We start from the raw sequence: 20,542 nt of genomic DNA on the forward strand, positions 1-20,542 counted from the left end.
CCGGATATGGTACCGTATTTCTGTCATTTTCCACCAAAAACTGGTTATTTTGTAAAGGTTTTGTCATACTGGTTTCATCTCGCCCAAAATATTTAAAGTATTTTTATAATATACACCTTTTCAATTGTCCATAAATGCAAAAATATTTTAGGGCGAGCTATGAGCACTATTTTTATTTTAAAAAAAAACGATATTCCGGATTGCTGAAAAATATTACGGTTATAATGCGCTAGTGGTGGTAAACTTGAATTTTACAGAAAATATGGCTGGTTTAAGTATCTTATGGAGAAGGAAACTACGTTTTTTATTTCGTGTCATGTATATGTACATAGGTCATTTTAGTTCGGTGTTTATTTTTAAAGCAAGGGAAATTCCCTCACCTAATAATAGTTTTCGGTTGCAGCTTGTTTTGCCCTCTTACTATAGATGTTCATTTTCAATACCTAGTTGTTTTCATCTTTTAAAGTCGTTCACAATACATCTTCATTGCATCGTTGCTTAAAAACTGCGTACAAATTTGGTAGTTTTACATTATTATCATAAACATTATCATTGAACGAAACGACAGTTACCGAAACTGTTAGGTCTAGTGACTGAAATGAACATGGCGCGGCGTCTTCTTTCACTTTGGGATATCGGAAAATATTCAGGCTTCACGCAAGTATTCTTGTATGGTACTGATATCATATCGAATAATTTTTGCTCTATTTATTTTACAAAAGTGTTACTACGCAGCTTTAGACTGTCAACATTCGAAATAACTGTTTTATTTAACCTAACTTTACGTACATTGGGAGCAAGTCCTTCTTTGATTTACAGTACATCCAAGTTTCGGGCTGAATATTAGCATGATCTGGTCAGGCAAAAAGGAATTCAAAATATTAGATTTAAACTACAACATGACTTACCATAGCATGCAGCATTGCCGCCAGTTAAACCCGACAGTAAATTATGTAAGCAATTAATAGATAGCGATCCACATGTTATCAATGAGACATGACGTCATCTGTTGTAAGATATTCATGACGCATTTTATGCTTCGATAGGCGGATCAAGTAACCCCCATATGAAAATACTCGATATACTGGTTTTGTTTTGTTTTGATTTCACATATGATATCGTTGTGCATGTCATGAGTTTTTTATTTTCTATTTTTATGTAACTTTACTTGTAAACAAAGACTGTGCAAATTGTTTTTTGTTTGGGGGGGGGGGGGGTAAGACAGTACAGTATTTATAAATTGTGCATGTTTGATTCCGTTGATTTTCAATTTCATGGCCTAGTTCGAAGGCCTATCAACGTATCAGTGTTCCATTGTCCAATGTAAAATTAGAAAAGGAAAAATAGTGTCGTCTTGGTTGTCAAGGAGGTGTGTCCCAATGCCAAGTTACATTTAAACAATATAAACAAATATTTTTTTCAGCGTGCTCAACAAATCAAATTGCGTGATACAAGTAAAATTAAATTATGACAGACGGACTGAATGCTATATTATATATGTTTTGCCAATTAATAAACTGGACATGTGTTGTGCCAATAAATATATCTTAATTTAATAATCCAGCCTACAATAGCAACAGGAAATTGTGCTTAAATTGTCCAATCTTCAAAACCTTAAATTGTGTACATGTGTGTGGTGGCGATGGTGGTTTTCATCCACTCAAACTGTCCCAATCCCCTTCCCAAATTCAATTTCTTTAAGTGTGCAGTGGATAGATCGCCACATGGACCCATCCAAGTCTACTGTAAGGATGTTTTAAAATATCGGTTTCAAATGCAATTAGATCACACACAAATATATATAGACAACATTATTTGACGATTTGCATTTTAGTTGCTTCTATTCATACACGCTATACATTAATTAACCATTCCACTTCATTCTGATATATTTAATTTCTCTTTTTTCCATGTTAAACCGATGTTACGTGCCTAACTATCTAACGCCCTCTCAGTCAAAAATGAAATAAATATAAAATCTATATTACTACAACTTCATTGGATTTACTAGACTTTTTTTTTTTACCACCGTAATACATGTTTATGCAAGCGGACAATCTAGGCATTTTAAAGAAAATTTCCATCTTCGATAGCAAAATGTGTTCAACCCACGAAGAGCAGAATCGACCCAAAACCCATGGCAAGCGAAGATGATTTTTGCCCCCGTTTTCGGGTGTTATAACTGATATAAAAAAAAATAGTATGTTCTATAACTTTCATTCAGAAGACGGGCAAGTTCGTGAGTCACTGAAGAAACAAAAAATTGTCCGCATTCTTATTTCAATCGCGTTGTCAACTGTACACTTTTTGATATTTCTACACTACCTGTAAACATGTAGACAGCGGATCTAAATCATCTAATATTCTTAATTACAATGAAAATTATACATTAGAATACATGTGGTGCACTAATATAAATGTCAATCTTTTAAAATAATCGCACAAATAAACCAATGCTTTTACTTGTCATTTTATGGTCCACATTTCTTTGAGCTGATATAATTCATGCTATTTAACAAATTGAAATCAATGCCAATTTATACCATGTGATATTCGTTTGTTCATTTTCAAAGTCAAATGATCCTTCTCTTGGTGAACTCGTGCTGCTCGTGCTGTAAAACAATGTGCGACTAACACGTACAGGTGTTTGTGTACGGGATGTCGAGAATTTGGGCGTTTCATAAAGGTGTGAACGTCTGCGGGAAAGTCTGCATACGGATATATATCAATATCTTGATATATCTATATACAAGAAATAATCCCGATTTACAAACATGTTGAGGTTTCTACTTAGAGATAATTAAAATCCATTTAGTGACACTGTCCACTCTATATCTGCTTCAAACATATAAACGTGGAAAGTTAATACAGAACGGACGTCATAAGTTAAGGGTAATTAAGATGAATTGTTTCGAATAGCAAACTCCAACATGTAAACAATTTAAGTAAGTTATCAAATCAGTATGGTAATTCTTTAAAGATAGACAGTGAAGGTACATTTTTAAAAATTAAATTACTATTTTAAATTTACAATAATATATATCATTAAATGATATGAACATATACAAGTCGCCGTTTTATACGTTTTAATTCTCACCCACTAATATTTCGCTTAGTATTTTTTTTTTATCACACGAAGGTGCACGGTTTCACAAAGGAGGCACAGATGTCAGATCTCCGTGGACTTAAATGTCTACCTCGCTCAGAAAATTAAGACTTCAGAGGTGCCGACAATTTTCAAGGTCCACCGTGTTTTATTTAAAAAAAAATAGTTTTAAAACTCCATTTTTGTAATTAGTTACTATAATAACTCAAGTTTAATCAAAATTATACAGTTGTCTCTCTCTTTTTTTTTTATCCTCAATTATATCAATTTTAATGGAAGTTGATACAAATAGATATATGCAACTTGAAAATATAAACTCGTCTTTGAGATAGACGGTAAAACAATACTGTTTGCTGTGGTCCTTTCACTGCAAGGAATTTTAATTTTTGATCACGATTTTTCAATTATGTCCAATACAGCGGGGAAAAAATTGTAGTGTTATGTAGTGGGAAAGGGGGGGGGGCAATATATCACAAATTTAAACATCGTGATAGAAAATATACAAGTTCCTAGTATTTTAACAGTTGTGATTTACAATCAGAATAAGCCCAAAAAATATATATTAACCTATGCGTCCATTATTTGTGTATTACACTGTGATTCTCATAACGTCAACATCATGACGTTATATAGTTTTTCTGTTGAAAAACAACACAGAGTTTAAACGACTGTAAAACGAAAACTAGAAAAGATATTGTTATAAAATAAATTGTTCTATGACCTATAAATCCTAGAGCATCAACTGTGAAAGTCTCATTTATTTTGGTGAAAGGGCCAATTTTAGTACTTTGTGGTTCTGGTCCTTTTGCGATAATTAACCACAATACAGACTTAAATCTAAGCCCCGATTTCAAAAAGTCAAGTTAATTAGGTAGGTAGTCACGTGGTACAGTGACGTCACATGCGCCCTTCGGATTGTGAAAGTACTACGAGATATTATTAGAAACTCAACTTTTAGGGGCCTAATTAATTTACCATGGGCAACATTTAAATCGATGTTGATAAATTGTCCGAGTTTTATATGTGTTCGCCACCAGTGCACACATATAACGATGTAAATACCCAAATATAGCGAGTAAAGCGTGTATGAAATCGGCAAAATTGTGAGTAAATAATGTTTATATGGGCCGCTGTCTACAAACTGTTTGGGGATGTTATTCCTTTATACATCTGTAATTGGCGCTGTTTTTCTAAAATAAACAGTGCAATCATTATTTATTTTTGGATTAGACAAATTATGATACGTTAAATTGTTGACAACTAGGCCCTATGCCAAGCTATTGTCACGCGTGCATTTCGGAAAGAAAGAAAAAGACAACACACACACAAATCAATAAAAATATTCAAATTTAAAGTGGTAATCACATTATTTTATTTTGATAAAGCAATCTTATTACTATTTTTGAATTGTGATCTGCACGTCTTTAGGAAGTACGAAGTGGGAGCACATCGTTATAGCCTACTGACGCACTCAAGATGCTACGAGTTCAATAAAGAAATAATTTTATAATTCAATTTAAAGTTAGGAAATACAATATTCTATTATTTGTATAATTTAAAGTTCAATTATTTTGTATCTATATTTTTTGTTGTTGTAAATCTACCAGTTGGTAGAAGTTACATTGTATCGTCGATATATGTTGTTACAAGGTGAAGGTCAGTTGATCCGAGTGTGTATTGAATTTGAAGAGCAAAACAGAATGTATGCTATAGGCCTACCAGTGTTTATAGCTTCGATATATCCATTTTCTCGCAGTTCATCAGGGTCTCTGTCCAAGCGATGTTTGAAAAGGTGACTGGGTGTTTTTTTTAAGGTAAAGTTCTTCCTCCAACAAAAAAATTATACACGTCTTTTTTCTCGTACCTTCCTTCGAAAAATTGAAAAATACTCAGTCTAAATCCTTTCTACCGACAACTAGTACACCTGAGCACGGCACAAAACATCTTAATGCATTATTATTTACAAGCCGTTAACGTGACAATTGGTTTTTTGTCGATTAAATCTAATCTGTTTATGAAATGGCTAATAGATGTTTTCAAACCCGAGGGCGCATATGACGTCACACAAAATGGCGCGTAAACTAGCGAAAGAAAATATGCATATCGCAAGATTTGAATTTTATCGCTTTCAAACTCGAAAACTACGCAAAATATTTCATTTAAAACACATTTAAAGTAGTTTTAGGCATAAAAAGAGTTAATTTTGCTGAAAAAATGAAAAAGTTTAGAAACATGCGTTGTGTCCTTTAAGTTACAGAAATATATATTACATTACAAAGATATCTATAAAAAAAAATTGTAAATGTTTTGATATTGCTAAAAACCAATATTTACCACACGATTTCCCCCATGAAACCACCTTTTTGCATTATGCAAAAATCTTCACTAGAAAATTCATTGGTAAAACAATACCCTAAAATCGAAATCCTTCAAAATTGTCTTCAAATCATTGGTACATTTCATGCATTAATGATCCATTTACATTGTTGTTTGTTGAAATAATAGAAATTGCATGTAAACATAGCATTTTGAACATAATGCGTTTACGTGGATTCTCTTTTATTTCAATTGCAATGCATCAATAAAAATGTTTTTCAAGAATTTGGGTAATGCAAGGTGAAAATAACGAACAGTGATCAATCTCATAACTCCTATAAGCAATACAAAATAGATAGATGGGCAAACACGGACCCCTGGACACACCAGAGGTGGGATCAGGTGCCTAGGAGGAGTAAGCATCCCCTGTTGACCGGTCACACCCGCCGTGAGCCCTATATCCTGATCAGTTAAACGGAGTTATCCGCAGTCAAAATCAGTGTGCCAAGAACGACTTAACAATCGGTAGGAAACACGTCAGACAGCATTTGATCTAATGCGAGGTTGTACTGACGAACTAGATCGTTATAACGACCATAGAATTTGCGAAATGCTGACTTCAATACTTTTACATTGAATTTTCTAGTAATGATTTGCGAATAATGCAGAAATAAAGCTGGTTTCATTGTAAACCTTTGTTTTAATAATGAGTTTTTAGCAATATTAACACATTTACGAAGAGTCTTACAAAATTCTGTAACTTTGTTTGGGGTACCCTATGTCCTTAAAGGTGGATATCGATATTATGAACAATTTATCTCCTCGGGGCAAGGAAAAATGATTTAGGAGTTAATTTCATTTGACTTTGATAAAAACAATTTAACCTGAATCAATGAAAAAATATTTTTATCGATATGTGAAAGATAGATCACTCCAAGCCAACTAGATATCTCTTTTAAAAAGAAATAAATTATTATATATCTAACTTAATATAAATCTCTGTAAATTAATGAATATATCTGCAACTTAATATATATCTATGTAACTTAATTTTTATCTCTGTGATCTAATATATATCTCTCCAACTTAATAGATATACTAGGAGGATCTAGGAAATCGATTTAATTTGACATTGACAAAAAACTTTTATCTATGAATAAAGATATATACCATATGAAAAAGATAGATCACGCTGAGTCAACGATATGTCTCTTTAAAACAGAAATGAATTAATAGGTATCTGTATGTTAATTAATATATATCTCTGTAAGGTAACCTATATCTCTGTAACTTATCATACACCTCTGTTTAAACTCCCGCATTAGATGCTGTTCGTTATCTTCACCTTACATGTTAAAATAAGAAGTGATAAAAGAATTAGATAGGTTACATGAGGAATATGTTTTGGTTCTAGCTGACAAAGCTTGTAATAACATTGTATTTGTTTGTAAGGCTTATTATTACAGCTGTATTTTTAAGCGAACTTGGCATTAATTCCACTCTCGGTAATCGTACTTTTACTAAAACTGCCCTTTCAAAAGATCAAATTCTTCAAAACCATGCTTCAGTTTTAGACACATTTAATATCCCAGTCAAGGGTCGGATAAATATGAGTTACCATACCTATACTGGATTCCTAAACTACATAAAACCCCTTACAAACAAAGATGCATTGCTGGATCGAGTAAATGTTCTACCAAGCCCCTATCTTTGCTCCTCACGAAAATATTAATAGTTGTGAAGGAGAAACCTCAAACGTACTGTGCGACTTCATATGTCAGAAGTGGTGTAAATCAAATGTGGAATCTAAAAAGTTCTAAAGAAGTTTTAGTAAACTTGAAAAACTTTTATCTATGATTAAAGCTATATATCCATGTAACATATATATTCCTCATAGCCAAATATATATCTCCTTAAAACAGAAATCCTTAATAGGTACAACATGTATCTGTACTTTGATAAATAGCTTTGCAACTTATCATATATCTCTGCAACTTATCATAGATATCTCTGTAACTTTAATAAAAAAAATATATATCTGTAACTTAATATCTACATCTGTAAATTAACAAATATCTCGGTAGCTTAATAAATGTCTCAGAAACTTAATATATATGTTTGTAACTTAATAGATAGATCTGTAACTAAATATATACTCCTGTAACTTAATATAGATCTCTGTAACTTAATATAGATATCTCTGTAACTTAATGGATCTATCTGTAACTTAATATAGATATTTCTGTAACTTAATGGATCTATCTGTAACTTAATATAGATATCTCTGTCACTTAGTATATATATCTCTGTAACTTAATATAGATATCTCTGTAACTTAATGGATATCTCTGTAAATTAATAGATATCTCTGTAACATAATGGATATCTCTGTAACTTAATATAGATATCTCTGTCACTTAGTATAGATATATTTGTAATTTAATATTGATGTCGTTGTAACTTAATATATATCTCTTTAACGTAATGTATGTAAAAGTTTTCAATTTTGGGGTAATGTTTTTCCCATTGAATTTTCTAGAAAAGATTCGTATATCTCTGTAACTTAATATATATATATCTGTAACTTAATATATATTTCTCTGTAACTTAATGGATTTATCTGTAACTCAATAGATATATCTGTAACTTAATGGATGCCTCTGTAACTTAATGAATATCTCTGTAACTTAATGGATATTTCTGTAACTTAGCATAGAAATCTTTTCTTGATTTTTACGGTAGGCGTAGCGTGTTTACTGTATAGTAGTACCATGTGGGTGCGTTGATTCACTGTTCGCATGTGACGACGTTGATGAAGGAAGTAATGGTTGCCTTATCATGTCTGTAAAGGAAAACAAACACCATCATGTGCCACTTATGCAACTATCCCTTTCGAATCTCCAAACAATTTTAAATGTCCGTTTATTTCAACTTGTTACCTTATCGAAATACCATTCAAACGTAATTTGATTGATATATGTTTTGAAATCGAAACATTCGAACTCGCCCTAATCAACCATTTTCATAGATTTTCGGTCGCCGATGTCAAATTCTATCTTGAACACAATTGAAGAATATATTTTTAACTAGGATATTTTAAAACACGTGGATTTCGAACAATCACATTTTTCTCCCGATATAGTGTTTTAAAGTAATCTTAATTTTGAAATTTTCATACACGTTTTCGGTGTGAAATGTCATTATGTATTAAACAACGACACATGTGCAATTATAGAAGCCAGAGAATATGGTTAAAATTCCGTATCGCGTTAGCCAAGACCGTTTGATAAGAGATTTATTTAAGTTTCTCTTTGTACAAATCAATCTCGTATTTACGGGGAAATGGTTGACTAGATCTTAAACGAGCTGCAGTATCGTTGAAGTCCCAAGAAAAATGACTTTCACACAAACAAATGAGGGATACACTAACGGAAAAGTTTACAACTGTTTCATGAAATTTAAGTTGGATCCGATGAATCTTTCTAAACAATCAATATTTCATAGATATCTCTGTAACTTAATATAGATATTTCTGTAACTTAATATAGATATCTCTGTAGCCAAATATAGATATCTCTGTAACTAAATATAGATATCTCTATAACTAAATATAGATATTTTCATAACTTAATATAGATATCTCTGTAACTTAGCATATATCTTTCTGCCACTTAGTATGGATCTCTCTGTCACTTAGTATAGATATCTGTTCTTGATTTTTACGGTGTTTACTGTATAGTATTATCATGTGGGTGCGTTGATTCACTGTTCTCATGTGACGACGTTGATGAAGGAAGTAATGGTTGCCTTGTCATGTCTGTAAAGGAAAACAAACACCATCATGTGCCACTTATGCAACTATCCCTTTCCAATCTCCAAACAATTTTAAATGTCCGTTTATTTCAACTTGTTACCTCATCGAAATACCATTCAAACGTAATTTGATTGATATATGTTTTGAAATAGAAACATTCGAACTCGCCCTAATCAATCATTTTCATAGATTTTCAGTCGCTGATGTCAAATTCTATGTTGAAAACAAACGAAGAATATCTTTTTGAATAGGAAATTTTAAAACATGCGCATTTAGAACAATCGCATTTTTCTCCCGATATAGTGTTTTGAAGTAATCTTAATTTTGAAATTTTCATACACGTTTTCGGTGTGAAATGTCATTATGTATTAAACAACGACATATGTGCAATTATAGAAGCCAGAAAATTCCGTATCGCGTTAGCCAAGACCTTTTGGTAAGAGATTTATTTAAGTTTCTCTTGTACAAATCAATGTCGTATTTACGTGGAAATGGTTGACTAGATGTTAAAGGAGCTTCAATATCGTTGAAGTCCAAAAAAATGGCTTTCACACAAACAAATGAGGGATACACTAACGGAAAAGTTTACAACTGTTTCATGAAATTTAAGTTGGATCCGATGAAGCTTTCTAAACAACCAAAACTTCATCTTTTTCATCTGCCCAAACCAAAAGTATATGTTTCCCTGAAAGAGTTACAAATATATCAGAATTATTGAAAAAAATATATAAAGATTATAAAATGTCACCTATTTGTTGTTGTGCAGTATTCTTTTTCATTTGCCGCTGTCTGAAGTATAACCACCCAGACAGAACCAGAGATCCGACGAAGAGTAGTGCTAGAATTACGATAAACACCACATGGATTTCACAACTGGCACATTCTCTGTTTTCTCTTTCATATTGAATGGGTTTATAGGTGTTTACAGATGTGTCATTTGAAGGTCTGGAAATTAAGCATATTTTAAAGCAATATTCATATATCTTATAGAATGTATTGGAAACTCTAAACAGGAAGTCGAGTATTTACATCATGTTGAACATGGAAGGTGAAGGTAACGAACAGATATAGCCAGATATAGCCCCGGATCTTATCGAACCAGTGGCGAATATGAAGGGTGGTGGGTGATTTTTTTCATACCAAAGGTTGATTTTTGAGGATGTCGTTGCTATTTTTTGTCTAGCACTTGATATCAATAGTTTTTCCTATTATTTATATAAACAATCATTTGCTGATAACAATTCGAATTTATAATGATATAAAAAATTCGAATTCTTGATATCGATAATTATGTATAATTTGATATCAATAAATGAAAGTATTGGGATCTACATGGGGCTCACGGCGGGTGTGACCGGTCAACAGGGGATGCTTACTCCTCCTAGGCACCTGATCCCACCTCTGGTGTGTCCAGGGGTCCGTGTTTGCCCAACTATCTATTTTGTATTGCTTGTAGGAGTTATGGGATTGATCACTGTTCGTTATCTTCACCTTGCATATGTAAAAAAGATCATCGAAATTTGATGTCAGCTATTCATATTATTGATATAAAAATACATCCAGGATATTTTAAATAAAAAAATATGAAGTATTGATGTCACTTCTGAACCCGCTTGGCCATACTGTAAAAACAAAAACCAGAGTTCAGATTTTTTGACGGACTTTGGTAGTGTATTAAAACACATGTAAAAACGATATTATTATAGCCATAACGTAAATATGTGTAAACAATAATTGCTTCATAACCTACACAAACATTTCTTTTGTTTTGTTGCTGTTTTTTAAGCCATCATTAAGACATGGCTCCTTTTTGCATTCGTAAACTAAGCCTATGCAAAAGCGTGATTTAATGTACCCAAATACGACTTTGTACGCTATCGCATTTTTGCCTAATTTGTAGGTTACGTTTTTATGTTTTCGCTTTCTTACCTTAAACATATGGGTATTTTATTTCTAAAGGAATTAGCAAGTTCAGATATGCCATAACGTTTTGAACCACATACTTATAAAGTTACGTAACATATATTTGTAAGAATGTTTTAGTTATTTAATTTCCATACACCTTCCATGTACAGTGATTATTGCGGAGAATAACTATTCCTTGAATTTGTAGATATCTTCTTATAGAGTTTTATATAATCATGCAATGGTAGGTTGTCAAGTTTTTACCAAAACGTGATTGTGATGAGACATCTTATTTCAAGAATAATCAAGTACGTTTCTATATTCTTGTTGAATATTAATCAAAACATCTTTTTCAAAACAGGTAATTTTAGTCCAATTGCCTCGCCGTTTTACGGAAAAACACCCCAGCTATATAAAATCGGCTTTTATATCAGGTTTTTACACTGTGGGATCCACCAGGAATTCACCCCTGAATATTTATATCAGTTTTTAACGCAGTAGCCACTGAAAGGACATGGAGGTTTCAATTTACTGTCAATGACAGTATGACAATCACAAAGCTTAATGATACAATTTCTAACCATTGATAAATTACATAAATCATCAATGCTATGATAGAATGTGAATGCAAAACACAAATGCTAATCCCTTAGTGTTAAAAGTATTTCATCACTATGTAAATTATGACTTTGTCGGTCGTTACAGATTCATCGTACAATGCCCCCCTTGTGAAAAGTACATGTAAACCATATTGTGTACATACACTTAATTTAAAATCTTTAAAAAAGAAAAAATAATAAAGATTGCTTGCCCTATTTGAAAAGAAAACAAATGAAAAGTGTTTTCGTGTTTTTCTTTTCAATAAAGGGAAGCATTACAAAATAAGTTATACATAATATTTTAATTGGTGATATCTTCAAATAGTCAAATCAAATTAAGTCATGAAATCAATCATTGTTTTCATGAGGTGAATTGATGCGCACAATAATTAAATTAGTGAGCGTATCAATTCAATTGATGAGAGCAATAATTCATTTTATAATATACCCATGAGGGATTTATTTTTGAAACTCTTGATTTCACAGAGTGTGATCCGGTTTTCTGATTCCGTATCAGTGTCCTCTGAAACTGATGACGTTTTCAACAGAGCGCATATTTTTGTCTTGCACGAACTATTTTTGAACCTTGAACCTTGATACATACTGAATGTAGACAAACTCTAGTAAGGTGTTCCCGTCACAGTTTACTAGTTGCTGTATGAAAAGTGAAGATAACGAACAGTGATCAATCTCATAACTCCTATAAGCAATACAAAATAGATAGTTTGGCAAACACGGACCCCTGGACACACTCGAGGTGGGATCAGGTGCCTAGGAGGAGTAAACATCCCCTGTTGACCGGTCACACCCGCCATGAGCCCTATATCCTGATCAGGTAAACGGAGTTATACGCAGTCCAAATCAGTGTGCCAAGAAGCGCATAACAATCGGTATGAAACACGTCAGACAGCATTTGACCCAATGCGAGGTTGTATTGACGAACTAGATCGTTATAACGACCACAGAATTTGCGAAATGCTGACTTCAATCGAAATTTTGTATCCAATTTCATTTCATTGGAGTTACAAATAATTAATGATTAGTTAATGATCTGAAATTTGATAATAAATAATAATGCAACTATAAAAGTTACATCAGAAATATATCAAAAGTCGTCTGCATGTAAAATAACATAGAATCTACCTGTCAATCTTAAACAAAAGAATATTCATCAAATGTCGGCGATTTGAAAACCATTTACAGAAATGATTTGTATCCTGGTGACTTTGAAATACTAGACAGTGATGCTGATCAATTTTAATATGAAATTTGTCGCTTATTTTCGAATGCAAATTTGACGGTCTGTGGCACCTTTACCTCAAGGCACCACAGACAACTTGCGAGAACGTGTTCAGAGGGACGATTCACACAATACTAATGCACCAATATTCGATCCGATAATCCGCGCCTGCTAACCCTATGTGATCCAAATCCTAGGAGCACGTTACTGTAGTAATAATATATAATTATGCGCGCATTAATTCAATCGATAAGAGCAATGATTGATTTGATCCGCGCATCAGCAGTAATTCATCGAAATCATAAAATATACAATAGACACCACAACGACCCATATCGCATCATAAACCCTTTTCTGGGGTAGGAAAAAGTACCATGAAAGGTGAAGATAACGAGCAGTGATCAATCTCATAACTCAGGTGCCTAGAAGGTGTAAGTATCCCCTGTTGACCTGTCACACCCGCCGTGAGCCATTATACCATAGAAGGTGACACTCCCTTTGAAAATGTTATGGATCTGTCCCATGATAACAATACAATATTTTACTTCTTACCCTGTCACAATAAGTTGAATGTTGGTATCCTGACAATTCGTGGAGAAATTGACAACTATCGCTTCATTGGTAAGATTTGTGGTATGGTCAAGAGCTCTGGGGATATTTAAATTTGAAAGCAATGAAGACAAAATACATTTACCTAGATACATTTCCTAATGCTATTCTCTTTAATATAGGTGTTGGAGTTCCAGATTGTAAATCGAAGTACAACAAATAGCAATTATATATATCGTGCATTCATGTAAATTAGATGACTCTGATTGGTTGAGAGAAAAAAAATATTTAAAAATGCTATCACACTCTGGATGATAAAAATCACACCCTCCTGTGTGATATAGAGTAATATCGATATTATATATAAATAAATAAATAAATAAATATATATATATATATATATATATATATATATATATATATATATATATATATATATATATACACACAGTCAAACCTGTATTAAGAGACCGTCCAACGGAGAATGGAGAAAAGGTCACATATGACAGGTGGTCTCTAAATACAGGTTGCCTATTTCCCGCAGTTAATGGATAAAATTTCGTAAATAATTTGTATAATGGAGAAAATGACTACATGTATTTGGAATTTATCATTAAGAATATCAAGTACGGTTTTAATAGTTGTAAAATAAAATTAATAATACACTGTTGTTAAAAATCTAGAATATGATGTGTTGTATCATAATTTTTTATTCATAAAAATTACACTTTTAATCTATTTAAGAATGATACACTTTGCATGCATTTCATATTACACATCTACATGAGATTCAAAAATTATTTATGAACTGCATGTAGATTTTCTAAAACTTAAAAACACTTTGTTGTAAAGAGTATTTATGTATAGCCTACTTGTACAGTGTGACTAAAAAATGCAATGCTTGTGGTAAGAAAGCAGATGGTGAAGTGTTGCGTCTCCTTTTGTACAATACATGCTGGAAAAATGTTATTCAATTTGAGAAACATTAAATAAATCACAATATCAATTGTACATGCACAGCAAATCTTTTAAGCTTAGAACTAATGCAAGCAATTTTCTTGAACTCAGACGTGTCAAATACTCGGGACATGTCGAAGTGAGCCGCAAATTCCGGTCATTATTCTGGAAACCTCTAGTATCTCATGCAGGAAAAACTGCGAATACTCCGTTTAAAATTTCAGTCCTAAGCACAATATTTACCTGATTTATATCACAACGGGGCAAATTTTTACTCTGTTGAACATAATGGTATATCATAATGGTATAACAAGTGGTAGATTTTCATTTCCGATCTAGCCTACCCGGCACTTCTTAAAGTTTGTCAAAATTCACACCCTCAAATACATCGGCCTTGATTCCCTGATCCTTGATTTTGTTAAATAAACATCAACTCGGGTTTTATTAATTAACCACACACGACACTGCATGTTGACAGCTTAGGCATAATAATTTATTCAGAGGGCCGACTAAACAAGATCATCGCAAAATTGTGTGTATAAAAACGAAAGTGTTAGGGGCGATAATTCCCAGAATAGTCGTGCGTTTGAAAACGAAAGTGTTAGGGGCGATAATTCCCAGAATAGTCGGCTCAACTGAAATCGAAAGTAGTAATTACGTTGTAATCGAAAAATGTACAGTCGTTAAATAGAGGTAAAATTTCGTGAAAATACATGAAAAGGTTGTAAAAATCATGGTCGTTGGTCGCGTCAGACAGGTGGTCGTTTAATACAGGTACAATATATAGAGTAACGTCTTGGGGGGAACTTTTTATGGTCACATACGACAGTGAGTCGCTAAATACAATGGGTCGCTATGGCAGTTTTGACTATATATATATATCTATGCTTGAAAACCCAATAACAATCTACTTTCTTAAAATGTCCGATCTAATACGATACAAGGCCAGATAAGGAATTAAAAAAAGCACTGAAAAGGTCATGACACTGTTAATTAAATGGTTTTCTCGTGTTGCGAATTTTAAAGTTTTACCATACATGCAATTTGCATGCAGTATCTATATAATATCACACATGCCACAACTGAATATCAAATATATAACATGCGAATATCACCATACTTTGTGATCATGCATTGAATATCCGACTCGAAACATTCTAGCTGGGTATTAATTTGAAGGCACTTTGGATCTACAAAGAATGGAAATATACAATAACCTCATGACATTTACAGACAGAATTACATGTATCTTATTATTTGTAAATTGAGAAAAAGAAAGAACTTTAGAAATGAACAACAACACAGAAATTTAACAACAACGAAGTTTGTAAAACATTTTGCACAAGTACAAGTTGAGATGAGACGATACTTTTGAAGGAAACTTACATTTATATATCTCGTTACTGAAGTAAAAACTATCGGGACATCCACAAGGAAAGGTTTTAGCACAAGGAAAATGATTAAGTATTCCATCCGCCGCAAGCTCAAGACAATTTCCTGTCAAAAAATAAACTAGATATTCGTCGTGGAACATATGGAGGTAAAGTGGGTAACTGGATATAAAAAATGTTTGAACAGAGTAAACAATTCAGAACCAGTTATGTGTTGCGTTTAAGTTACAGTACATGTACTAGTGAAATACATGAAGATTGCACGTTGTACTACATGAAGAATGTTTAAAGCATCGTAGCTGAAGTAATCCCCTCGCCCATTCCTAGGAACCTTCAGTTCACTGTATTCTTTATTCTCCGTATAATACACATCATACTTAGATCAAAGCTTCGTTTGTACATGTTATAAACTTGTTTGAAATATCAGGTATATGTAAATATAACAGTGGTGTTGGTGCTTGCTTTGTAACCGGAAGATGGAGATCCCCGCAGACACCTCAAACTCAGGAGGTGGAAGCAGGATATCCCGGCAGATGCGTCAAATCCAAGAAGTGGTGACTGTTCCATCACCAAACGCTAGGCATTAGAAGTGACAGTCACGGTTTTTTGGATGAAAGGTGAAAATAACGAACAGTGATCAATCTCAACTCCTATATGCAATACAAAATAGATAGTTGGGCAAACACGGACCCCTGGACACACCAGAGGTGGGATCAGGTGCCTAGGAGGAGTAAGCATCCCTTGTCAACCGGTCACACCCGCCGTGCAGTTGGGCAAATACGGACCCCTGAACACACCAGAGGGGGGATCAGGTGCCTAGGAGGAGTAACATTATACAATTACGGAGTGTTTAGCAGGGATACATCACAAATTATCAGGTCCTAGTAGGGTTCTCACCCGAGGGCGCCCACGCACCCGAGGGTGCTAACCCTAATCAGACCTGATAATTTGTAATGTCTCCCTGCTAAACAGTCCATAATAGTTTTATTATCCTGAAGAATCTGAACGTTAAAAAACTATCACACATTTATTGACTTGTACAATGCAAGGTGAAGATAACGAACAGTGATCAATCTCATAACTCCTACAAGCAATACAAAATAGATAGTTGGGTAAACACGGACCCCTGGACACACCAGAGGTGGGATTAGGTGCCTAGGAGGAGTAAGCATCCCCTGTTGACCGGTCACACCCGCCGTGAGTCCCATATCCTGATCAGGTAAACGGAGTTATCAGCAGTCAAAATGAGTGTGCCAAGAACGGCTTAACAATCGGTATGAAACACGTCAGACAGCATTTGACCCAATGCGAGGTTGTATTGACGAACTAGATCGTTATAACGACCATAGAATTTGCGAAATGCTGACTTCAATCGAGACTGTTGAAATCCCTGTATCTTGTTTTAAAACGTCAACAATATCGTAATAGCTTTCTCTGCAGAAAATTCTGATAACTTTTCGATAGTTTTCGAGGGGTGAAATCAATGTTACCTTCAACTACATACATTATTTTGTTTTACACTCAATGCCATACATTTATTAGATATAATTATATATCTAAGCAAAACATTGAGGTTTGAGAAAGTTAAACGAGAGAAAGCTTTCAATATTGTGACGTCACAGTAGAATGACGCAAAAACATAACGTCAAACGTAAACATTTCGTAACTCATTTCAAGACAAAAACGCAAACATCAAGTGAAATGCAAACTTGCATTAGAATGGAAATATTTTTCTTCTCGGTTGTTATTTGTGACCGTTAATGTTGACGCTGAAGTTTATGATTAACGATCCCGCATATATTCAATTATTTTTTGATAGAGCTTTCTCGCTCGTGCCATTAGAAGTTATCTTCTAAATGAAGACAACACAGTTGTCACCCTGCGTGTGATGGAGACATCACAAATTGTCTCCCTTCACGTGACCAATGAAATTGACTGTATTATTCTGAAGGATAATAATAAACGTTGGCAAGATAAACCGCTACGACCGTAAGAGCCATGCATACATAAAAAATAGTGGTACTTCACCCACGACAGGTGTCATCTGTAAATGAGTGAATGTCTCAAATGAGACGTAAAACAACAAAATAAAAAAGAATCAAACAAAAATGAATACCTTTATGAAATGGAAATTTCTTTCCCCGTGTGTAGCAGAACTCTACAAGTGACGTCATGTATTTATCTGGAACACAGTGGTAGCCTTGCGTTTCGGTACAATTCAGTCTGTCCGAGGCAGCATCCCATTCTTCTTTGTTCAATGGACATTTGGTAACTGAAGTCACATTGAATGTATATCCGTAATTCTGCAGAAAAAATCAAAATATATTTATTTTCTTAGATATAATGTGATGCGTTTATCCGTAATGGGCGATTATCTGCCCTATGAATTGTGAGTCACAAGTATTTACAGAACAATTTTATGCTACCATTGACTGAAACTAGACAAGATGGCGGTTTCCATATACGCTGTACGTACTAGTTCAGATGGTTCCTCGTAAGTCTCATGTAAAACATTTAAAACAACATAGTCAAAATTGCTTCAATGATAATTTTGCATGTTCATCATGATATAAGAATGATGATTTAGAAGCAGATAAGAAAATCCAAAAACAGATCGAGGAAGAAAATGAATTTCAAAAAGTTGAACGCTCATTCTACCATGGTTATTGCAAAAATCAAAGGAATGTCGCAGTCATTATTCTACGATATACCTTTATACGTATTAACTGATTATGAGAAAATTGATACACATATCGCATTTACTTCCGAGTTTTGCTAATGCAACAATAAAGTCGATGACTAATAATTCAAGTTCATAAACATAAATATCAAATAATATATGTTGTAAAACAAATTCATAAATGTTTGAAGAACATAAACCAATTGTCTGCATTCCGAAAGCGTCTCCTATATAAACATGGCGAGCACAGACAAGTTTTTCTCGAACTGCATTCAAATCAACTGACATAATCCGTTAACACCAAAATAAATACTTGAATATTTTTCAAAATAGATTTAGAATACCCCTACCATATCATATGTTTCGTCAGTAAAACACAGTTTAGACCTTTTCAGAAACTCCCATGATATCAAAGTGACCTAATTCGTAGCTATATAGGAAAACGATCGGCTGAATATTGCTGAGCCTTAGTGGGATAGAAATAAAGTTCTTGTTTTCGTGTATGTTGCAGGATAATCTCTTATCGTTATCTGTTCATCAATTATAAAGGCACAATCAGAAATAAAACGTATTATTGGTGAAGAAATAATGAATGTATAGGCGTCTGGGTCAAGGATATTGCATTATAACCCACATGTATATGTAAACAATGGAGGAAATTCGAACTACGAATAAAAATATATAGATCGTAATTTATCCACGTTTAAAAAACACAGCTGTTTTCAGAGGATTTTAATCATTAAAGAAGAATTACCAGTAGTGAAGGGAGCTCTGAAACCAGCTGGTAAGCAGTGTAAATAACATTTAATCGACAAATATCTCTCATGGGGTACAGAAAGGGGTAGACTGATTTGCAAGTCTTGTTTCTTTTTATTATGAATCAGTGGGGTAATACATTTTTTTTAAAATCGTGGATAAATTAGAGTTCTGTGGTAATGACACATGTTGTTAAGCTTCCTGAAACATAAAGAAAATGTAAAAAGAGACACCATAGATCGGAGAGAAATATTGATTCGTGGTTAAAATTTCCTCAATTCTTTATATATAGGTTATAGTGCAATATCCTTGACCCAGGCTCTGATGAATGAATGAATGTGAAGAAGTTTCGTGTTCACTATCAGTTATCCATGTGAGTTACGTTTAAAACACATACAAAACTGCGTGATGCGTCGTTAGAGGAGATAAATTTCAGGATGATTAGCATTACATACTATCAGCTTATCACTTAGGGTTCATTATCAAATCGTGCACATACACTAAGTATGCATACCCACAAAACTGGTAATTATGATATACATTGTTAGTAAACACATGTGACAATTTTTTTCATGACACCGCAAAAACCGAGGCCCCATGTCAAAGCTGATGTGGCTCGATAAAGATACCTCGTTGCTCAAAGGCCGTAAACCGTAGAGCATAAACCTAGATTTGCAGCGCTTTACCGGCAATGGTGACATCTCCATGTGAGTGAAAAAATCTTGTGAGGGAGATAAAACAATAGTCAAGCCACGGATCTGTAGTAATATCTTTCCAGTGGGGTCCACCCTATGCAATGTTTGCCAAGGGGTCCAACCTAGGTTTAAGAGTATAGTATTAACTGCATGTGGATAAAATACACAAATATATATGGTTTGTCTTTTCTTTTACCATTTGCAATTTCAGGGGGCGGATATCAGGGTCCATGCCCCATATTCTGTGCCTGCCTCTGCATAGGATTATATTTCAATTTCCTTACTTAATCTTAACACTATAGTTTTCTCCCATTGCTGTCTATATAAGATTGAGTTCTTCCATGTGAAAAGGCTCGCGAGAGTCCAATGAATACTTGATTCTGTAAACCGAGATTACTTCTTGTGTATTTTGTATGCTATTTCCCGTGGGGATCCGGGTTTTAATAGGTCCTCAGTTTCCCTTGCTTGCCGTAAATGGCGACTGAATGGGACACTGCCTTACTTTTCCAATGCACTTGATCCCACCTATGGTGT

General features: G+C 33.7%; 1 protein-coding gene across 18 annotated transcripts in view; it reads right to left on the reverse strand.

The window, feature by feature from the left end:
• Positions 1-20,542, reverse strand: part of LOC125653811 (uncharacterized) — a 73,965-nt gene that overhangs the window by 41,616 nt on the left and 11,807 nt on the right. For 12 of the 18 annotated variants that reach the window (XM_056143384.1, XM_056143387.1, XM_056143378.1 and 9 more), the window contains 7 exons: positions 17,994-18,180; positions 15,873-15,983; positions 15,607-15,676; positions 13,533-13,628; positions 9,985-10,181; positions 9,167-9,239; positions 8,193-8,263 (listed from right to left, as the gene is read on the reverse strand). The exons of 1 other annotated variant lie outside the window; for it this stretch is intronic. In XM_056143384.1, coding sequence (XP_055999359.1) covers positions 8,193-8,263; positions 9,167-9,239; positions 9,985-10,181; positions 13,533-13,628; positions 15,607-15,676; positions 15,873-15,983; positions 17,994-18,180 — 805 coding nt within the window. Of the gene's footprint in view, positions 1-8,192; positions 8,264-9,166; positions 9,240-9,984; positions 10,182-13,532; positions 13,629-15,606; positions 15,677-15,872; positions 15,984-17,993; positions 18,181-19,999; positions 20,131-20,542 lie in introns of all 18 variants that reach the window. 5 more of the 18 variants (XM_056143382.1, XM_056143381.1, XM_056143388.1 and 2 more) reach the window with 1 other exon arrangement.

The sequence above is a fragment of the Ostrea edulis genome, chromosome 7 (genome assembly GCF_947568905.1).
Source record: "Ostrea edulis chromosome 7, xbOstEdul1.1, whole genome shotgun sequence".
NCBI lineage: Eukaryota > Metazoa > Mollusca > Bivalvia > Ostreida > Ostreidae > Ostrea > Ostrea edulis.